The 19,999-nt window shown below is 43.9% G+C and overlaps 2 protein-coding genes and 1 long non-coding RNA gene across 7 annotated transcripts; 1 reads left to right on the forward strand and 2 right to left on the reverse strand.

Annotated features, from left to right (window-relative positions):
• Positions 1-493: 493 nt before the first annotated feature.
• tacc3 (transforming, acidic coiled-coil containing protein 3) lies at positions 494-8,916 on the reverse strand. Of its 3 annotated transcripts, none has more exons than XM_048995961.1 (18): positions 8,762-8,883; positions 7,882-7,949; positions 6,667-6,844; positions 6,430-6,560; positions 5,831-5,877; positions 4,496-5,744; positions 4,061-4,118; positions 3,538-3,718; positions 3,397-3,455; positions 3,191-3,321; positions 2,832-2,919; positions 2,548-2,724; positions 1,879-1,946; positions 1,757-1,800; positions 1,384-1,544; positions 1,190-1,296; positions 854-974; positions 494-630 (listed from the first exon to the last, which is right to left on the reverse strand). In XM_048995961.1, exons 2-18 carry the CDS (start codon positions 7,926-7,928, stop codon positions 565-567), a joined length of 2,913 nt encoding a protein of 970 aa, XP_048851918.1. In that variant the 5' UTR covers positions 7,929-7,949; positions 8,762-8,883; the 3' UTR covers positions 494-564. The 3 variants fall into 3 exon arrangements, with proteins under 3 accessions (XP_048851918.1, XP_048851920.1, XP_048851919.1); XM_048995963.1 differs by having other exon boundaries at positions 7,886-7,949; positions 8,762-8,853; XM_048995962.1 differs by lacking the exon at positions 7,882-7,949 and having other exon boundaries at positions 8,762-8,916.
• Positions 1,891-2,485, forward strand: LOC125720505 (uncharacterized). Its single transcript, XR_007385481.1, has 3 exons — positions 1,891-2,002; positions 2,089-2,150; positions 2,439-2,485. It is a non-coding gene; the product is annotated as an uncharacterized LOC125720505 (long non-coding RNA).
• A 1,010-nt stretch (positions 8,917-9,926) lies between the features above and the next one.
• On the reverse strand, positions 9,927-19,951 carry LOC125720487 (NACHT, LRR and PYD domains-containing protein 12-like). Of its 3 annotated transcripts, none has more exons than XM_048995959.1 (11): positions 19,866-19,951; positions 18,959-19,145; positions 18,501-18,576; positions 17,813-18,041; positions 15,506-17,261; positions 14,655-14,828; positions 14,242-14,415; positions 12,893-13,066; positions 12,283-12,456; positions 10,910-10,994; positions 9,927-10,596 (listed from the first exon to the last, which is right to left on the reverse strand). In XM_048995959.1, exons 2-10 carry the CDS (start codon positions 19,126-19,128, stop codon positions 10,940-10,942), a joined length of 2,982 nt encoding a protein of 993 aa, XP_048851916.1. In that variant the 5' UTR covers positions 19,129-19,145; positions 19,866-19,951; the 3' UTR covers positions 9,927-10,596; positions 10,910-10,939. The 3 variants fall into 3 exon arrangements, with proteins under 3 accessions (XP_048851916.1, XP_048851917.1, XP_048851915.1); XM_048995960.1 differs by having other exon boundaries at positions 18,501-18,570; positions 18,959-19,142; positions 19,866-19,944; XM_048995958.1 differs by having other exon boundaries at positions 18,959-19,142; positions 19,866-19,944.
• Between the last annotated feature and the right edge of the window lie 48 nt (positions 19,952-19,999).

A 19,999-nucleotide genomic window follows, 5' to 3' on the forward strand; every position in this document is an offset into this window, starting at 1 on the left:
AAGACATGTCAATAGGTTGGATAGACCTGCTGTCAGAGCAGTGATTCCTCTAAGTTTGTTCAGTAACGCATTTCACTTGGCAGCTGGACACAATCACTTTGAGAAACACTGATAAAAATAAGTACTGTGCTTTTTCAGAGACTAAACGCACATTTGCTATCATTTCAATCAAAGGACAGCCTCTAAATTTCAGTACGTCAAACCTAAAAATTGCTGTGAAATGACTGGGTGTGGGCTTTGCTTAGAGACTATACACTGGCTTGCAGTGGTTACCCTTGGTGTCATCTAAAGCAGTGTTTCTCAATCTGGACCAAGTCAAGAAACACTGATCTAAAAGCAGGAGGACTGGACTGAAGGACGATGAAGTAGAAAGACAAAAATCAGAATGAAGCGAAGGAACATTCTCAATGAGCCGCTTTAAACCAAAATTCCGGTTCTAAGTGCGGTTCTTCAACAAAGCTTGCGATGTGAAGAATGAACCAGGAGGATGCCCCACTATTTAATAATCTTTATTAACATTAAAAATGACATAGAAATGGAACAAACAAAGGACAGACAGCAAGTTTAGCGCTTTTGAACATTGACAATCAGGTCATCACAAAGCTTTGTGAGCTCCTCCGTTTCTTTGACCTAGGAGGGGAGAGAGGGATGGAGAGGAGAGGGAGGGAGAGGAGAGCATGACCATGATACCAAGAAATAAATATCAGACGTTTCCCCTCAGATTTAATCCCCACCTTCCATCATGAGTACTCTGATCGGTGCACTGCGGTACAGAACTGGCCCGTTTTAGTCCAGCACCCGCCAACTTGGCCAGGTATTTAAACAGCAAGGGTAAGGCAGGCAGCCAGCATACCTTCTGCTCCAGGCTCTTTTCCAGTGATTGGACCTTCAGCTCCTCTCTGCGCAGTCGTGCCTGCAGAGCAGACATCTCTGCCTTCTGCTTGGTCCGCAGCTGTGCAATCTCCATATTTGCCCTGGTACAGGAAGGCAGCCAGTCAGCTAATGCACCTCCTCTAACGTACGACGATATCAGATTTACTTATTTCGCAGCAGCTTTACGTTCCTGGAGCAGCTGGAGTTAAGGCTCTTGCTCCAAGGCCCAACAGTGAGATTATTTGGCCAGCAATGGGGTTCAAACCAACAACCTTGCTCACAGGCAGAGATCTGAGTGTGCAGCACTGATTCTTACTGGCCAATCTTCTCCTCGGCGTGGGCTTTCAGTGCCTGGTAACGTTGTTCCTCCTTCTTAATTCTCGCCAGGTAGTCCTGGGCACACTTCTTTAAGGTCTCCTCGTTCTGGGGACACAAAGAGCACCATTAACACACTGGCTCGTCTCGTTAAGATGCTGCTCGGAGCTCAACGCTACCAAACCCTCCACCGACCTTCTTGTAACCCTCGATAACTTCCTTATGCTTCTCCAGTCTTTTGAAGAGCTCCGAGAAGGACCGCTCCATGGCACTTAGATCCAGAGCCACCTGCTCCTTCTCATGTTGGACTTTCTTCAGTTCCTCCTGAAGGTCTTGCTTCTCTTTCGTGTTGTCGGCTGAAGGAAGATACAGCCGCAAATCAAAACGGCCATGTTCAGATGCCGCTGGTTCAGTTAGTGAGGAAGCACTTCAAATCTCAATTGTTCATATTTTAAGTGTTTTCTTTCTCAGCGCAAATAAAACATACAAGGCTTTAAAAAGGCATCACCAAAAGCAGTATTACCATCTGTACAAAAAGGATACAATTATAACCAAAGCATAAACATACCTATGATCTGAGATATTGTCGCCTCAAAGTCAGACATGATTTTCCTGAAAGAGAGAAGGCATTAACTTCTACATCTAGATCAGCATCGTCACAGCACACTTACACATCTGGATCTTACCCACCCCATTTCATGGTTGTCCTGGGATAGTTTCATATATTTTGCATTCCATTCATCCTCTCGTTCCTTAGCCTGTAGAGACAGCAAAGGGGATGAGACTGGCTGTCCACCCCGTAACAGGCAAGCAGGTCCGTGCGAGGCCTACGTCCCCGTAACAGGCAAGCAGGCCTGTGCTGGGAGGTGCGAGGCCTACATCCCCGTAACAGGCAAGCAGGCCCGTGCTGGGAGGTGCGAGGCCTACGTCCCCGTAACAGGCAAGCAGGCCCGTGCTGGGAGGTGCGAGGCCTACATCCCCGTAACAGGCAAGCAGGCCCGTGCTGGGAGGTGCGAGGCCTACATCCCCGTAACAGGCAAGCAGGCCCGTGCTGGGAGGTGCGAGGCCCACGTCCCCGTAACAGGCAAGCAGGCCCGTGCTGGGAGGTGCGAGGTCCACGTCCCCGTAACAGGCAAGCAGGCCCGTGCTGGGAGGTGCGAGGTCCACGTCCCCGTAACAGGCAAGCAGGCCCGTGCTGGGAGGTGCGAGGCCCACGTCCCCGTAACAGGCAAGCAGGCCCGTGCTGGGAGGTGCGAGGCCTACGTCCCCGTAACAGGCAAGCAGGCCCGTGCTGGGAGGTGCGAGGCCTACGTCCCCGTAACAGGCAAGCAGGCCCGTGCTGGGAGGTGCGAGGCCTACCTCTCTGCAAGCTGCTGACTCCACCTCGCTGCGCACTTTGTCCAGGGCAGCATCCATGTCCTTCTGGCTGTAACGCAGCACCTCAAAGATGGCATCTTCTGCCCCGGTGAGCTGAGAGAAGGGCGGAACCAGGCAATCCAGAGCAACTGGGACATCCTGCACGAGAGCTCCCACAGCCTGCAGAATGAAGAATTAGGCCTCTTTAAAATTCCATGCTTCGGCTGACCTTCACAATCAGGCTCCTTAAACAGGGAAAGGCCAGAAAAGCACATTTCATGGCTCACCGGTGCTGGCAAGTCTTCCAAGAAGTTGAGTCCACCAAACTTATCCCCACGCAATTCACTCTCTGCTTTGGGTTTACGTTCCTCCAACCTGCAGAGATGCCAGTCTCCATTTACAACTATATGGAAGCCTAAGTTCTAACACCAAACCACAATATTCCAAAACAAGTCAAAGCAGATAAAAGCAGTAAAAATTCAAAAGAACAGCTTTGTATCCAACAGCGGATGCCGGTTTTAATTTACTAGTACATCGTGGAACCAAAATTTCTTCACATCCAAGACTGTCAAACCTTAACCTCAAAAAGAGTTCTTGTGGTTCAAAAGGACCTTCGGTGCCGCAAAGCAAATCGTCACAAATGTACCTGCTGACAAAAGCAGCTGGAAGTGGAAGACCATTGAGCTCAGAGTTGGGAGGCATCTTCTTAGGACTGTCCCGCAGTAGGGGGTCAAACTTCATGTACAGTGACTGCTTCCTCAAAGCAGACTCCTTGAACTGAAAACACAAGCATGTCAGCCCATTATCTACAGCTAAAATATCTGTATGCTCCTTTGATCTTCATATACTCACTGTAGTTGATCCAAACTGCTCTAGATAGTCGATTTGCCCCTCAAAGTTGTCAGCCAAAACTGAAATTGAGTAAGAAACATTCCATCAGTCATCACCAGTTTGATTTGGCTATTAAATGAATAAAAAGAGCTAAATTCTTACATGTGGCTCCGGGGACAAACTCCTCTTCTGCTCCTGCCAAGCCAGTATCAGGCAAAATCTCAGGCTCCGCTTTGGCTGGTGGGGTAAGGATAGGGCCTTGTGGGGCAGGAGACTCCGGGCAGATAACCTCACAGGCTGAGGGTCCTTCCTCTACTTGGGATGAGACAGGGGTCTCTTGAGCCTACAAGAAGATCGAGGATCTCTTATGAAGAGCATCTTAACAGACACCTGCTCCTGCAAAACCTTAAGGCACATGACAATAAAATTGTGAAATTGTGTCAACAAATTTGCTCATACAAAAACGAAACATGACGCCCGCACAAGACCAGCTGGAATTAACCAGAGGCCAGACTGCATTGACCATTCACAATACAAGTCAGGGATTTGCATAAATAAAACCTGAATCTTCCCAATTTCACATTTACTGTGCCATCTAGTTAAGGAGCGATAATCTCTACAATTCAACCGTTCAGCAGTCAATTTACAAAGGCATGAGTTATGCTCAACCACTAGGCCATCCTACCTGTGTTACTACAGCGGTGTCACTGGTCTCTTTTGAAGGAGTTTCTTCTTCTGCATCCCTGGAAAGGTAGGCAGAGGTCCAAACTTAAGCTTCCACGACATTACATTTTGCTCTAGGGATACATTATGTCTCAAATGTCATTTACGCAGGTAATTCATCTTCAAGTGAAGGCTTTAGGGACTGGCTCTTTGCACTGGCTGCATTAGGTATAAGAACATAAGAACTATACAAACTGTATACTGAAAGGTCATCCTGCAACTCAATTTCCAAGATCTGCATAAACGTACATGCAGAAATTCAAAGCCTAAGGTTTTAGCAAAGGAAAGGCTTACAGTGTCAACTGTCCAAACTCTCATCAGTTCGGCTGGGTTTCTACCAGATTTAAGAACTACTTATACAACCAGCTGCAGAAAATCACAGTTAAATCAGGCTTACCCTGGTACCGATGCTGCTGCAGGCTTGTCCTCTGCTTCAAGCTTTTCGGGGAGAGAGGTCTCCAGAGTTTCCAGGAAGGCCTCTGATTTTGGACTCACAGTGCACTTCTCTGAAGATTTTGGAGAGTTACTTATCTTTGATCCTGACATAAAAGGGTTAAAGTTGGGATCATCCAACCCATCAAAGTTGTAGGAAACCTTGGGTGCTGGAATATCCACGCAAGGGTCATCACTTGCTGCTGGAGCTTCTGCGGCTTTCGGCTGGACTCCACCCTCCACACGCACTGCCTTCTTAGATGCTGGTTTAACACGAGGCGGCCTTTCGCCCAGCATTTTAGGTGGCGGCTTTCGTGTGACCTCATCACCAAAATTAAACTCAAGTTTTAGTGGGACATCTCTGGTAGGAGGACTTGTGCTAAGATAAGGGGCAACACTGCTAGGCTCAGCTGTTTTGGTCTTCAGCTGGGGCTTCTCCAATACAGGTTGTTCTGCAGGCAAGGCAGGGGACTCCTGCACCGGAGGAGAAACATTCTGGTCTTTTGTGGGAGGTATGGGTTCAGGTATCATTGGCTGCATCTCTGGATGGTCCGATAGAGCAAGCAGGGTAGGGCTGTCTGGCAACTTCCTGCTGAGTACAGGGGAGTTCTGAAGCTTGCTTCCACCAGTTTGAAATGGGTTGACAGAGTCAAGAGAGTCGAAGTCAAAGTTGTATGTGCTTCTGGGGAAAGTGGGTGAATTCTGGGCGTCCACCAGCGTCTCTGGGACATTCTTCACCTGGATATCTTGCTGCTGGCTGCAGCTTGCTTGGGGCTCCGGCTCATCTGCGAGACTCGTCTCAATCTGGGCTGCCTCTGCCTGATGCTTCATGTCGATTATCACCGTGCTCTCAGTGGAACAAACCTCGGTCGATAGGTCAACTACTGAGCCATCCATGGACATGAATGGGAGGGTCTCATCTAGGCAAGACTCTGCCTTGTTGGCTGTCTCGGATATCTGATCCCCTGTATTTGCGGAAAGCTCCAGAAGGGGCTGAGAAAGAGCAGCACCCACAGGGGGCTCCTCAAAGGCCCCTGGTTTGCCTGACAGTTGAAGTTTTTGAGCGGGTACATTCTTGGCTGGGGAGTTGGCCAACAGGTTGGATCCTTGAAATGGGTTAACCGTGTCAAGGTTTCCAAAATCCAGATGGTATTCCCCTTTACTGGAAATAGGGATGTCTTCAGGACAGAGCTCCAATGGCACGCCAGGACTCCCTAAGCCGAAAGTCAAAAGGATGAGCCGATGCATACAAGACAGCAGTTTCCGATTCATTTACCACCCTAAATATATTAGGTTTTACCTAGTCCATCCTCAGGAACAGTTCCACTGAGTCGCAGTGACGAATTTCTGAAGAGGAAAAATGCTGTTTTCACCAACTTTGAAATAATTCCACAGAACAGACATGTTTGTAATCATTCATAACAGCAGCACACGTTGCGCACATCGTTAATACTGGACTAAAGGGTATCACTGCTGCTTTCGCATGAACACTGCAAACTGTGCCCCAATCATTCTTACTCTTGCTACTGAAACCACACAGTAAGGCTCAGCTGCAGGAAATTTAGAAATGAGTGAGGAGGAAAGAAGCAAAAAACAAACTGGTCACAAGACATTCAAACACTTTGGATTCACTAGAGCCGATGCAGAGCAAAAACAAGTGCTTTATTGGCACTGTCGGTACATCAGTGCAGTTCTATTTGGCTATAAATTTTCAGCTCCTTTTTCGGTTTATACATTTTTGAAAAGTTGTCAGATATCAGAATGTGAATTTTTCCAAAACTGATCAACCTTACCTCCACACCATAATGAAAGCTATATTTCTAGCAACCATTTATTCCCTAGCTATGTGAAAGAAGCTACCCAGACTAGGAGGAGAACAATGCCCTGGTACACACTTACTCTTCCAGATGATTCATCTCAATTACTTGTATGCCATCTTCCGAGTGAAGAGGGTCTGCCATTTTGAGAACGTTTGTGGGAGACACAATCCTCTTTGTGACAGGATCTCTCCTCGGGGTCTGAAAACACACCTTACACAGCAAACAAGTAGAATTCAGCAATCAATAATACACTGTACCTCCTAGCACTACTAAAAGTCAATCTCAAGCAATGAACACGACTTAGCAGTAGGAATACCTTTACGCCCTTGGGTGCAGCTTTGGAAGGCAGGTTGTCCACCTGAGACTGACGCAGGATTGAGGGCCTTCCCGTGGGCTGTACAATCGCAAAAATGTCACTGGAGGTCTCTGAGGCGCTGTACTTGCTGACGAGACAGACTCCGTGGTTCTCATCGTTGGCTCGGGGAGCACTCATTCTGCCAGAAGACCCCAGAGAGGCTCAAATGAAACCACACCCAGTATCCAACACAGCTGCATTTACAGATAAGCAAGAGGGAGCCATAATACCATCTGCGTAAACCAGCAAGACCAACTCAAAAAGTTGGGTCTCAAGTCAAAGACCTTTGCTGGTGTCTTTACATTATACAGCAGAGCTGCCTCTAGGAACAATTCTTGTTAGCAAACTAACTATATACAGGCTACTAAGCAAAAGCAGTTACTAGCAATGTTCATCATTAAAACCAGAAGGGAAAAACTTATTACCAAACTAGACAGCTAGATCACATTCCCTAACTGGCAAAACACACCTATACAGATAATGGATAAGAGCAGCTAATAAATGTCACTTTTCAAAGTAATTTCATTGTCTTCTACGGTCTAAGTAGCAGTTTTACTTAAGTATATTATACCATTTGCCCAAGTACTATACAGCAAGATCTCATATTTCTAATAAAATATTTACATTGCATCTGTGGTTTAGACAGATAAACTGCTATTTAAAAGTCCGCCTTCAGTAACCGTACCGTTCATTCCTGGCTTTTCAAAGCTGACACGTTATTTCAGACACGATATAATGCGAACTTTTCTTCCCATTCAAGCTGGAAATACCTACTGCATATTTAAATTTACAACTAATATGTTCAGTAAAATGGTTTCAGTATTACATACATATGGCAAAACATGTTGTGCAGAAACACAAACACCACTGTGTATAAATGCAGTGTTTAGGACTCATGTAGTTAATTGCACTTTCTGTAGTCATGCTACGAAATACTAGTCACAAAAGATTTCAGGTGACAAGGACAGACACATACAAATACCAATGGTCAGTGATGCCAGAGTGCAACCAATACTAAAGGGTAGACCATCCACCAAGAGAACCCAGAATGTGTAACCAAGTTATATTCTTATAGCCTTAGAACGCAAGGTTTAAGACCAATTGTGCCTTTCAGCTACAGTTAGTGAAATGACTCATCACAACAGCATGGTCCATATAGAGTACTCCGCAATTTACCCACTAGCTTCACACCCCAAGCCTTGTTCGTTCACAGCCAGGGCCATTCAACTTACTCCAGATACGTCCTAGACAAAAGCCAAGTGACAGGGGTCAAATCAGCAGATAAGGGATTTAGTGTGCATCAGTACATTTGACTCGAAACATACAAGGAACTCCGCTAGAGGGCACTAAAATGCATTATGAAAACAGCAGCCCGTTGAGACATGTCTGTTGGTAAGAAGTTGCTAGATTCTCCCGTATTCATTTCATTTATCTTGGTAAATAAGACTACAGCGAGCCGACGCTTTCCAACTGTTAAGGTTCAGTAAATACCCCTATACGGCCAGTTGCATTGTGAAATACCATCTTTAAAACTGGTGTGATTACAGCCACCCACGTACGTCGACTTACATTTCTCTGCATAAAAATAATAATAAATAATAAAATAATAAAAAAATCTCCGGCGTCAACTTCAACAGTGCTGAATACACAAAAAACAAGCCACACAGAGGAACGCCGCATAAAAGGTGCTAAAAGAATCCAGGTCAAAAAAATGGGCCAGACTGTGTCCTAAACAGCACCAGGGAGTTAACTATCCAGATTCTATCACGGCTCAGATACTTTCGGTATCAGTTACCAACTACTCTGTAAGATGCAACCAGTCATTATCACCAGTTACACTCGCGCTTATACATGAGAAAAAATGAGCTTAACTAAATTGTGTATATATTTTTTAAAGAGTCATTCATTTATTCATAGAACGTTATAAACCTATTCAAGTATACATACGGTAGATATCTGTAACGTGACAAGACCCATTCTTCTCTTTCCTTAACAATAACATTTTAAATGCGACTCTAAACTGACATTAAGTTAAATATTCATGCTAACCACCTACCTTATTAAAATATGTAGAGGCAGATCTCAGCAGACTCCGAGTAAAACCAGACACTTTCAGAAATAACTTCGTCTCTTCCCGTTAGCGCACGGCAGATGTTTGAATTTAAACGGTTACATAATCCACCAATGAAATGGTGAGAAAGTGCACGGTAGACCGGAAGCCAATACAAATTAGCCAATCAGTGCACACCGACCTGATGAGTCATACAATCTTCCTTGACAGTCCAGTTCTACCAATAGGGACGTCGAGGGAAGCTGAACTATTTTTAAATGCAGAAAACAAAATACGAATTCCCATCAGTCCTGAAGATAAATACCACCAAACGTTAATGGTTAATGTGGTGTCCCTTGTAAACAGATTTCTTATTATCTTATGCTTCCCATGCATTTCATGAATATCTTATAAAATAGTCATGAACAAAGAAATGAGATATTATGTTCCTCGAGTATACCAAGAGTCTCTTTACCAAAAAATATTTACCCAATTCTTATATCCTTGTAAAATAAACATTACGGAACGAATGACGGGTCTCTACAAATTTGTGATATCCTCGGGTATATTCCTATCCAGGTACCTGTCATTTTCTAATGACAGAATCTAGAGTTTATTAGTTACATTTCTGTTTTTGAACAGCTCCTCTTCCATCCATAAAAATTAATAGGTGTAAAAGGATTCAGACAATTATTTCAGCGAAGGTTTTCAGAAGACATCCCACAGCATGCACATATAAAAAGTAAACGTGCATTTGGTCATGAAATACATGTGGAAACAATGGAAATTAAATCTAAATACATATTACATATTAAAGTCCGGAACGAAACGTATACAACGGCTCATTCCCAATAAAAAAAACGCAGCCGTCTTAAATACGTGTATTTTTAAATCCCTGTCAGGAGGCAGAGACAGGTGTTTGTACATGCGAGTTAATTTACTCCACCTGCCCTCATTGTACAGTTTATGTCCCCAGCTGAGAGGAAATATGTTGGTTCCCCCCCCCACCAAAGCAACCCATTGGGTTGCCCCTATTTCACCTTTCATCTTCATGTTATATGTCATCAATCCCAACCCCACATGACCCCAAGATATTTAAAATAAAACACTGGTCCATTGACATAACTCCCTTTAAAGTGATTCAGCCTCACAAAGGGTTACACCACACAGCTTTGATTTTGCACCTTTATTTCTAAAGGCCCTTGTGCAGTCCAGTTTGTTTTCCACAGTGAGAAAAATGAACACATGCAAAGGAAAGCGTGCACATGCAAATATGCACAAAGTAATTGGATTGGAAAACAGATTTAAAGTATGACATTAAGAAGCCTGCACACCAACGCCTAGCGTCAAGAGACGGTACTAGATTATACAAAGAGCAAAGAATTTCTATTTCAAAATGACACGTGACTCATCTCCATTAAATAGCTTTAATCGATTTCAAATGGAGATTTCAATTACGATGTCATAGATTTAACGGTACCAGTTCCTTTATTCACCTGACAACCACTTAAATAACAGGAAGCCTTGTTCTTCATCTTGAAGTCCTGGATAACATGCGGCCAGCCCATAAAGCGTAAGCATATATTCTGTTACAGGCTTTCTAAAAACCCCAAACCTAATTTGGTAGAATGTGTGTTCCTGTTTATTTAGCCTGAGAATTCCCATCTTCTCTGGCAGAACAGTTGAGGCACTCCAGACCAGCAATCCTTGGGTCGAACGGGATTTATATAAAATCTTCAGTCGCCCTGTCCTTTTTGAAATGATCTCATCTAGCTTGCGGATGTGTATTGTGTGCCGCAATGCAATGACATCACACTCCTCCTCCCGACAGAGGCGCCAAACTAGGATAAAGAAACCAAACAGCACTTTAGAATTCCATAAATAGTATATTACATTTTATTATAGTTATAATGGAATACTGTGGAACTTTAATGGACTGAGAAAAAACAGTGTAGAACCTCCCTACAGATGTATGGGTGTGGAAGAGAGGTATGCAGGTGGTAAAGCAGTGGGAAGGTATAGAGTTGGGTAGAGATCATACAGCAGGCTAGGGCTGACAGAGGTGTACAGGTCATAGAGTAGGGCTCGTATTCAGGTCACAGAGCAGTGTGTGACACTGCTGGATGTGTTCACACGAGCTGGAGTGAAACATACCTAATAGTGAAAACGGTCGACTGAGATCTTTCACAGAGCTGATGGGGGCTGAGCACCTGCCGAACTGTCAAGCCGAGGGAAGATCCTGACGGAGGAGAAAAAGACAGAATCACATTTTAAAATGCAGGTCGCTTTTTTATTGTTAAGAAAGAGAGAGATTACCTGCATATATGAATATCCATGTTAACAATATGACTCAGGTCATCTTTCAAAAGAGCAAACCTGCCAAAATTGCCCACTGTGGCCCTATCATTTCTAGCCTCCCAATCATCCTCTGTATCTAATTGGTAAATTCCCTCCTGCCCCCTCAACACCTTAGTTACTGTGTGGAGAGCGTACTGGCCCAGACTGAATGGCTGCTGGCACATCATCCAGGTGGGGGCTACACAGTGGTGGGGGTTGAAGTGGGTCCTCATTGGTTCTGTAAAGCACTATGGGGGTCTTGAAAAGTGCTATATAAATGTAACTTTCAAGCATTCTTTCATTCAACAATATAAAAGTTTAAACCAGATAACGGTGTTTAAATTTTGAAACCAAATGTTTTTTCAGGGGGGCAGCATGGTGGTGCAGTGGTTAGCACTGTATGGGGCGGCATGGTGGTGCAGTGGTTAGCACTGTATGGGGCAGCATGGTGGTGCAGTGGTTAGCACTGTATGGGGCAGCATGGTGGTGCAGTGGTTAGCACTGTAAGGGGTGGCATGGTGGTGCAGTGGTTAGCACTGTAAGGGGTGGCATGGTGGTGCAGTGGTTAGCACTGTATGGGGCAGCATGGTGGTGCAGTGGTTAGCACTGTATGGGGCAGCATGGTGGTGCAGTGGTTAGCACTGTAAGGGGTGGCATGGTGGTGCAGTGGTTAGCACTGTAAGGGGTGGCATGGTGGTGCAGTGGTTAGCACTGTATGGGGCGGCATGGTGGTGCAGTGGTTAGCACTGTATGGGGCAGCATGGTGGTGCAGTGGTTAGCACTGTTGCCTCATACCTCTGGGACCCGGGTTTGAGTCTCCGCCTGGGTCACATGTGTGTGGAGTTTGCATGTTCTCATGTCGTCGTGGGGTTTCCTCCGGGTACTCTGGTTTCCCCCCCATAGTCCAAAAACATGCTGAGGCTAATTGGAGTTGCTAAATTGCCCGTAGGAGTGCATGTGTGAGTGAATGGTGTGTGAGTGAATGGTGTGTGAGTGTGCCCTGCGATGGGCTGGCCCCCCATCCTGGGTTGTTCCCTGCCTCATGCCCATTGCTTCCGGGATAGGCTCCGGACCCCCCGCGACCCAGAAGGATAAGCGGTTTGGAAAATGGATGGATGGATGTTTTTCCAGTGCATATTGATAGAAATTACATCTAATGGTTTTCCTAAATTGCTATGCTAAAAACTCACTTTAGTTTCTCCAGTCTACAGTTGGGATCTTCCAGCAAAGCAGAGAGCAGCTTCACTGCCGAGTCTCCAGGGCGATTGGTGCTCAGATCCAGCTCCTCCAGGTGTGACGGGTTCGAGCGAAGCGCGGAAGCCAGTGAAGTACAGCCTCCCTCTGCCACTCCACACAATGACAATCTGACAACATAATGAGAGACTGCTTATCGCTCCCAGCTCCAGAGTTACCTAGTATAGCAAAGACAAGCTTAATCCTTTTCAAAGAGAAGAGACAATTCTATGGACATTACGTCCAAATGTCATTTAAAGAAAAGTTTATTCTAGAGAGGAATGTGGAACAATGTTACATGATAGATGGGTAAATCCCACAGGCATGACTCTCCTAATACAACCAAACCATTAAATATTAAAATAACCGTAATCACTAAAACCTGTATATATCAATGAACTCTAAGAAGAAGCCATTTTCATATACATGGATCCTGAAATGGAAAATATACTAATGAGTCCAAAAAATGTCAGCATCCCTCTGGAAAGTAGAGAAAATGAGCCGAACCTAAATGTTTTGCCGTACATGTCGGTACGTGACTGCGGCAGTGCCTGGCCTGACCCTTACCTGAGCTTCATCAGCTTGCAGTCAGGTTTCTCCAGTACGGCAGAGAGGAGTCTCACTCCTGAACAGCCTAGAGGGTTATAACTCAAGTCCAGCTCTCTCAGGTGTGAGGGGTTTGAACTCAGAGCTGCTGTCAGGGAAGCACAGCCTCCCTCTCTGATCCCACAGCCTGAAAGCCTGCAGGGACATGGATAGAAAGTTATCGCTCACCTCACTCTACACAACTTCTCGGTCATGAAGTTATTTCAGTACATTTTTCATTATAAGGTGCTACACTGATTTATACAATTTCATTACTCTCGCCTCCGGACTCAAATCAACCAAATTAAGTTGAGAGAATACATTTACCCGCTTCGAATAAACATATAGATTTTGAAGGCTCTGCAGACATCAACAGAACCATTTTATTCGGGATATATATATAAAAAAAGTACAAGGAATCTGTTTTTGTGGTAGAATGAGTACACGACTTAAACATACCGTGCAGTCAAAATAAGATAAGATAAGAAAAAACTTAATTTATCCCGAGGGAAAATCTTTTGTCATATACATGCTCAGTGCAACAAGAGGAATAAAAGTAAGGTAAAGAGTTTTTTTTAAGAGTTTGCAATTTAAAAATAAACAAATGTGTACAGACACTCCCTAGGTTACAATCCTTCGACTTTACGATGGGTAAATGTTTTTCATTTTCAGTACATCATTCAATAAATTCCACGAGATATTCCACATTTTATTACGAAATAGGCTTTGTGTCAATGCTTTTGCTCAACTGTAGGCCACTAAGTGTTATAAGCATGTTTAAGGTGGGCTATAGGCTAGGCTACGTTTGTTAGCTTAGGTGTACCGCATTAAAATGCATTCTCACCTTACGATAGGGTTTGGGGAGAAGCTGTATGTAAGTAAGGGTGAGACAAGATGTGAGGCTGACACATTTTGGGGGTGCAGTGGGTGACTACGTGTGGATATTTAGGATGGTTATGGTCTGGGGGAAGAAGAGTCGCCCGCCTACTCAGTGCCGCTGCTCTCACCTTTCACCTTAAATACTTAGATCTTCCACACTTAGACCATTATAATCTAAAAGTTGTTTGCATACAAAGCTTTCAAAGGATCTATGGCAGATGCATTAATTATCCGTTTATCCCAGGTTACCATAGAGATGTTTCCACAGGTGACGTTTCCTTTCATGTACTTCTCTTAATATCACTAATTGGTACAATGAACCATTATCATCGCTGTGACGTTTAATTTCGAAACCGTAAATAAAACGGCCCAAATTCAGCCAGCAGCAAACATCATTTAAAAGTCATACGGAATCCGGACTTTGACGAGATACGTTGGCCTTTTCTCCTCACCAGAGCTTCTGCAGTTTGCACTTCGGATCCTCCAGTACGGCGGCGAGCAGTCGCACTCCTAAATCCCCAGGATAGTTGTTGTTCAGATCCAGCTCCCTCAGGCTTGAGGGGTTCGAGCGCAGAGCTGAAGTCAGAGCAGTGCAGCCTTTGTCTGTGATTTTACAGCCTGCCAGCCTGCAGGGCGGCAGAGAAAAACTCCCAATTGGTCAAGTGAAAAACACAACTACTATTTGCATTGTATCAGAAAACTAGTGATTATATAAAACTTAGAGAATAGTGTTAGCCATTTAAAATTCTCTTTAATAGTCTATCGATGCTTTCAGAATTTGTCCTTAACCGTGAAAGTACATAACTTCTCATACAGGAGACGGTGTCAAAGTTTTCTATAGAGTTGATTTCATTAAAAGCCTCACCTCAGATTCTCCAGACGGCATAGAGGATTTTGCAGACCAGTCGAGAGAAGCTTCACTCCCGAATCCTGCAGGTCATTGTACCGAAGATCTAGCTCTCTCAGCCTCGTGGAGCTTGAGCTAATAACTGAGGCCAGTTCTGTACAGCTGTCCACAGTGAGGTTACAACCACTAAGCCTGAAGAGAGAAACATGTTAAAATACATCCATTCCACTTGCACCTTTGCTTTCAAAATAACGATTTTCATAATCTGGTTGGGTTTTGCCCCAATCAAATAGTCAACTGTGGCATTGCACTATATCACATCGTGATATGTGAAATTTCCTAGAGTAATAATGCGATATTTATAATAGAAAAAGTAGACGAAATTACACAAAATAAAGGACAGCCAAATATAACATCCATCTACCAATACTGTGTCAAATAGTTGCTGATGTTGGAATGAGTTGTGTCAAAGACAAAGCATTGCTGACAAATACAATGAGATTATTGCGTATACACACATCATGATGACGATGCTGAAACGATATATCGTGCTGCCTTTGTAAATTGGCTCAATTTTTATTCTCTTTTACTTTCGTGTCTTTAATTTCTCCCAGACAACAACTGAATAAAACTAGTGATGGCCAAATGAGGCTTCATGAACCATTTATTCTATTTTTTGAATTCACTAGATGGTGCTCTGGGTTTACTTTGGGGCATGCTTTGAGCTCTTTCGTTTAGAACAGAGAGCACCATCTAGTGGTGTTAAAAAGAACAGTAAATGGTTCATTCATTTGGCCATCACTAGCTAACACCTCTGCATACATTTTTTTGTTGTTTTATTTATGTAACATGTACGAATCAGTACTTACTGGGCTATTCTGGAAGGTTCAAGGACCGGAAGCAGCCTTAGAAGGCCTTCATCTGACATTATGTATTTCTTCAAGTCGAACACATCTGGCGTCTCTTCTGACAGCAGCAACAGGTAAACCAGAGTTGACCAATGTGTGGGTGAAAGGTGTTGTGCAGAAAGTCTTCCTGACATCAAGGAGGTCTGGACCTCCTCCACCAGAGAACTATCATTCATTTCAATCAGACAATGAAACAGATTGATAGTCCTCTCCGGACAGAGATTCTCCCTGATCTTCTTCTTAATGTATTGGACTGTTTCCTCCATGTTATCTGAACATCTCATGTGTGTCAACAAGCCTTGTGGGACAGTTTGACTATAGTCCATTGAGAGACCAAGCAGAAAGCGGAGGAACAGGTCCAAGTGTCCTTTTTTGTTCTGTAAACACTGATCCACTGCATTTTTCATCAACTGAGACATTGTGTTTTCTGCATCCGAGGTCATGTCACTAAAGATGGGCTTTTTGTTTCCGTTCGACAAAAACACATACAGAGCAGCGAGGTACTCTTGAATGCTCCAGTGTACAAAGCTATATACCTTTTCGTGATACAGCCCGAACTCCTCTTTAAAGATTTCTTTGCAAACTCCAGGAAATGCAGAAACCTCACTGAAATCAATACCAAACTCTCTCAGGTGCTCCTCATGAAATATTACATTGCCTTTCTGGAGGTGATGGAAAGCTAGATTCCCCAGTTTCAAAACAAACTCTTTGTCTGGTTCAAAAAATGAGACTGGTCTCCTCAACTGTTCTGTGGCATACGACTGATTTCTTACAGATGTCTGAAAAATCAAAAACTGTGTGTACATCTGAGTTAGGGTTCTAGGGATCTCACCCTTATCTGCTTCACTAAGCAACCTCTCAAGGACAGTAGCTGAAACCCAACAGAAAGCTGGTAGGTGGCACATACTGTAGATCCTCCTGAGAGATTTCATCTGTGTGATAACTCTGCTGGCCACTCTGTGATCACCAAAACTTCTTGTAAAGTACTCTTCCTTCTGAGGGTCAGTGAACCCTTGTATCTCTGTCATCCGATGGACAAACTCAGGAGGGACGTGATTGGCTACTGCGGGCCGGGAGGTTATCCAGATGAGAGCAGAGGGAAGCAAATTCCCCTTAATGAGGTTGGTGAACAGCACATCCAATGATGTTGGTTCTGATAAATCAAACCAATTTCTATTGTTATGGAAATCCAATGGAAGGTGACACTCATCCAGGCCATCAAAGATGAACAGCACTTTGTAACTGCTAAGATCAACAGATCCAAATACTTTGATTTCTGGAAAGAAATACTGAAGAAGGTCTATCAAACTCCATTCCTTGTCATTTATCAAGTTCAGTTCTCGGAATGGAAGGTCAAATATGAGATGGATATCTTGATTTTCTTTCTTTTCAGCCCAGTCAAGAATGAACTTTTGCACAGAGGATGTTTTTCCGACACCAGAAACCCCTTTTGTCAGTACGGTTCTGATACGCGAGACATGCTGTGGCAGAGGCTTAAAAATGTCCTTGCATTTAATCTCACTCTCTTGCGAATCCTGCTGTATTCTGTCTTGCTCGTTGCTGAGTCCTTCTTTCCCACCCTCAGTTAGGTAGAGCTCCGTGTAAATCTTGTTTAAAGGTGTTGGATTTCCATGTTTTGGCTTTGCGTCAGATATACATTCAAACTTTCTCTTCAGATTGCGTCTGAGTTTTCGCTGACAAGCCACCTGCAGTTCATCTGGTAAGTCGAGAAGATAAAATTACATCAGTGTTCTGAAAACTAACACTTGCATTACTTGGTAAATATTAACAATACATTAAGCTTTATAAAAAGGGTCTTCAAGGCTAACCGAATTACTATCATGCTAACTAGATATCAACTTTTTTCCTGTAGGCACATTAGTTAGTGAGTCACACGATGATCTGATGCAAGCCCCTAGTCCAGGTCTATTCAAATCACGGTCCTTGAGGACTCTGATGGTTTTCCAGCCTTCCTTTACCTGTGAGCCAGGTATGAAGCCTCTGTGTCCACTCAGAATCAGTAATTATTAAACTAACTACCTGGGAGAACTGAAAGCAAGGCCTGGATTTGGAATGGAGGGCCAGATTTGAAGAGCCCTGCACTAAACACTATTTCTGCTGCTCATCTAGCAATAGTTATCTACAAAACAATAATATTTATATGGTTTATATTCTATCCAAATTATGGTTTTTATCTGCCAAGTACTGAAATAAAATGGCAACTTGCAGCTATTGAACACCTAACAATGAGCAGTACAAACCACTTACTTTTCTCCAGTCTATCGGCAAGGTCTTTCTGGTTCATGCTCCTGAGAATGTGCATCGTAATTAGCTGAATCCCTTCTCTGGCAGAGCTCTCCTGCATCTGGTCCTCATCATCCAAACTGCCGTCGTCCTCCTCTGGAGACTCGGGGGATGCTGGGTAATCATCACTAAGATACTGCTTAGACTTTTGCAGCCCGTTCCTCAGGAGACTCATTGCACTGTCCTCCAGTTTCTGGAAGAAATGAGTGACAAACGATCATCGGTGACACTGTGAAAATGGCACTTCTGCGACCTACACATGTCGGCCAATCAGATGGCTGGTATCTGAGGTGCTGTACGAAGCACACAGCCACCTGTCTGTCATCTGATTGGTCTGTCGAAACTTCAGGACCAGTGTTTTGGCTTGTTGCGCTGATGTCAAGTTGCTTTTTTTTACTGGTCATTGCTCAGCGTAGTTGACGGCTATGTGGTTGTAATGTACTATCTGCCTCACTCGTCTGTTGCTTCGGACGAGGGCTTCTTCTAAATAAATAAAAATGGGAATGGCACTTGGTGAGGGGTGGAGTGTGCAGCTACATGTGGATGAGTGCAGAAGTATTGGTTTAGAATGGGGAAGTGATCAGAGCGCAAATACATCAGCACACGCATCCTTCATCTACAAGATGAACAGGAGAACCCCAAGATATCATACCTGAAACAGGGACGACAGATCCATCTCTCCAGAAAGACCGCTGGCCGTTGCCTGTTCTTGCTGGTCATCACTGTGACTAACACAAAGAACCATATGCCATACAGAACCATCACTGCACATGTCAGTTAGAGTTTATAGCAAGCTCTGACATTATCCTGCAGTTAATCTGAGGTAACAGCCCAGTACAGTGTGTACTTTGTCCTTTTGGATGATGCCAAATGCATACAGTAATAATTCATTATTCATCATGGTACAATACATGTCTATGTATATATCACTGAGAAAAAAAAATGTGATACGACTACATTAGTGAAGTTTTGTAAAAGTTTTGCATAGCAGGTAACGACATTATGTTACTGAACAGCTAAATTCTTTAATTCAATTTCTTATGATTCAATGTGTTAAGATGAAACAAAGCTCATCATGAATCATATTTAATTAGAAATATCAGAGCTCACCTTTCAGGAGCAGAACTGCCCCCTTCGATGGCCGCGGCCTCAGGTCCCTCCGACGTGTCGAGGGTCTCAGAGCTGGATGAAGGTGCTTCTGTGGCTTCCTGAGACTCTGGATCCATCTGTTGGCTCTGATCAGCCTGACTTCCAGACACTGCTGAATCAGAACTTTCCATCTGACCTGTATGTTCTACTGCAGAGAAATTAAGTTTCAATGTAGATTTATTTGATTACATTTATGTTCAAAAGCAGGTTTGCAAGTCAATGACTGAAAGCGTTTTGGGCTGAAATTCAAAAGACTATGTGTAAGGCTGCGCTCACAGCTTGTCATGGTCTTATGAACTTCCCCTGCACAGAGCTCCCTCACCTCTCAATGTTACCCTTAGGATGCACTGCGTCATTATGGCTGTTAGGAAAACCCATTCAGAGCTACCTTCTCACAAGTTGCACGAAATTCTGGAAATGTCCAACATCTTAATATCTAAGAAAGATATTTTCCTGAAGTACAAATGTTAATAGTTATATTACTTAGGTATGTAGAAATTAGAATATATAAAAACGTACAGGCCTACTTAAGACGTTCTGCGACTTCTGGTCGTGTTCCGACAAGCACAATTTTACACATTAACCAGAGTAAACAATCCGGCAGACAGGTAATGGTGTGCATCTTTCTCAGACACAGCTAGATACATAGTCTACGATAAAAAAGGATCCAGTTACGTTTCGCCTGGATTCACCTCGGATTGGAACAAGATATCAACAGCAGCCTGTCAAAGTATTTATCCACCCCCCACTCTGCTTATTCTGCGAACCTTATTTCCAAAAACAGCATTTATAATCAAAACACACGTTAATCGATGTATCTACTTTATTTCGGCAGGCGTGTTACAAAGCTGATTTATAATATTCTTACCCTTTTCTTAATTGTCTTCGAACCTTTCCACTTCCACTTTCAGTTACCAGGCTCCATGTACTTCCGCAACTCGTCAATCGAGGAGTGTGGGAGTTAGAGCGCCACCTCCCGGCGCCGGAAGCTGCAGCACCGGA

The sequence above is a fragment of the Brienomyrus brachyistius genome, chromosome 25, assembly GCF_023856365.1.
Source record: "Brienomyrus brachyistius isolate T26 chromosome 25, BBRACH_0.4, whole genome shotgun sequence".
NCBI classification, from domain to species: domain Eukaryota; kingdom Metazoa; phylum Chordata; class Actinopteri; order Osteoglossiformes; family Mormyridae; genus Brienomyrus; species Brienomyrus brachyistius.

Bases quoted from the DNA above. Each gene is read 5' to 3' on its own strand.
- tacc3 (XM_048995961.1), bottom strand. From the start codon at position 7,928: ATGGCCCTGGCTGTGAACGAACAAGGCTTGGGGTGTGAAGCTAGTGG. The intron at 5,878-6,429 runs GTAAGTGTGTAC...TTTCCTCTTCAG, and splicing joins GAGATGAATCATCTGGAAGA to AAATTCGTCACTGCGACTCA. The intron at 1,545-1,756 runs GTATGTTTATGC...ATCTTCCTTCAG, and splicing joins GACAATATCTCAGATCATAG to CCGACAACACGAAAGAGAAG.
- LOC125720487 (XM_048995959.1), bottom strand. From the start codon at position 19,128: ATGGAAAGTTCTGATTCAGCAGTGTCTGGAAGTCAGGCTGATCAGAGC. The intron at 17,262-17,812 runs GTAAGTGGTTTG...TCGACTTACCAG, and splicing joins TGCCGATAGACTGGAGAAAA to ATGAACTGCAGGTGGCTTGT. The intron at 13,067-14,241 runs GTGAGGAGAAAA...ATGTCCCTGCAG, and splicing joins TGCAAACTGCAGAAGCTCTG to GCTTTCAGGCTGTGGGATCA.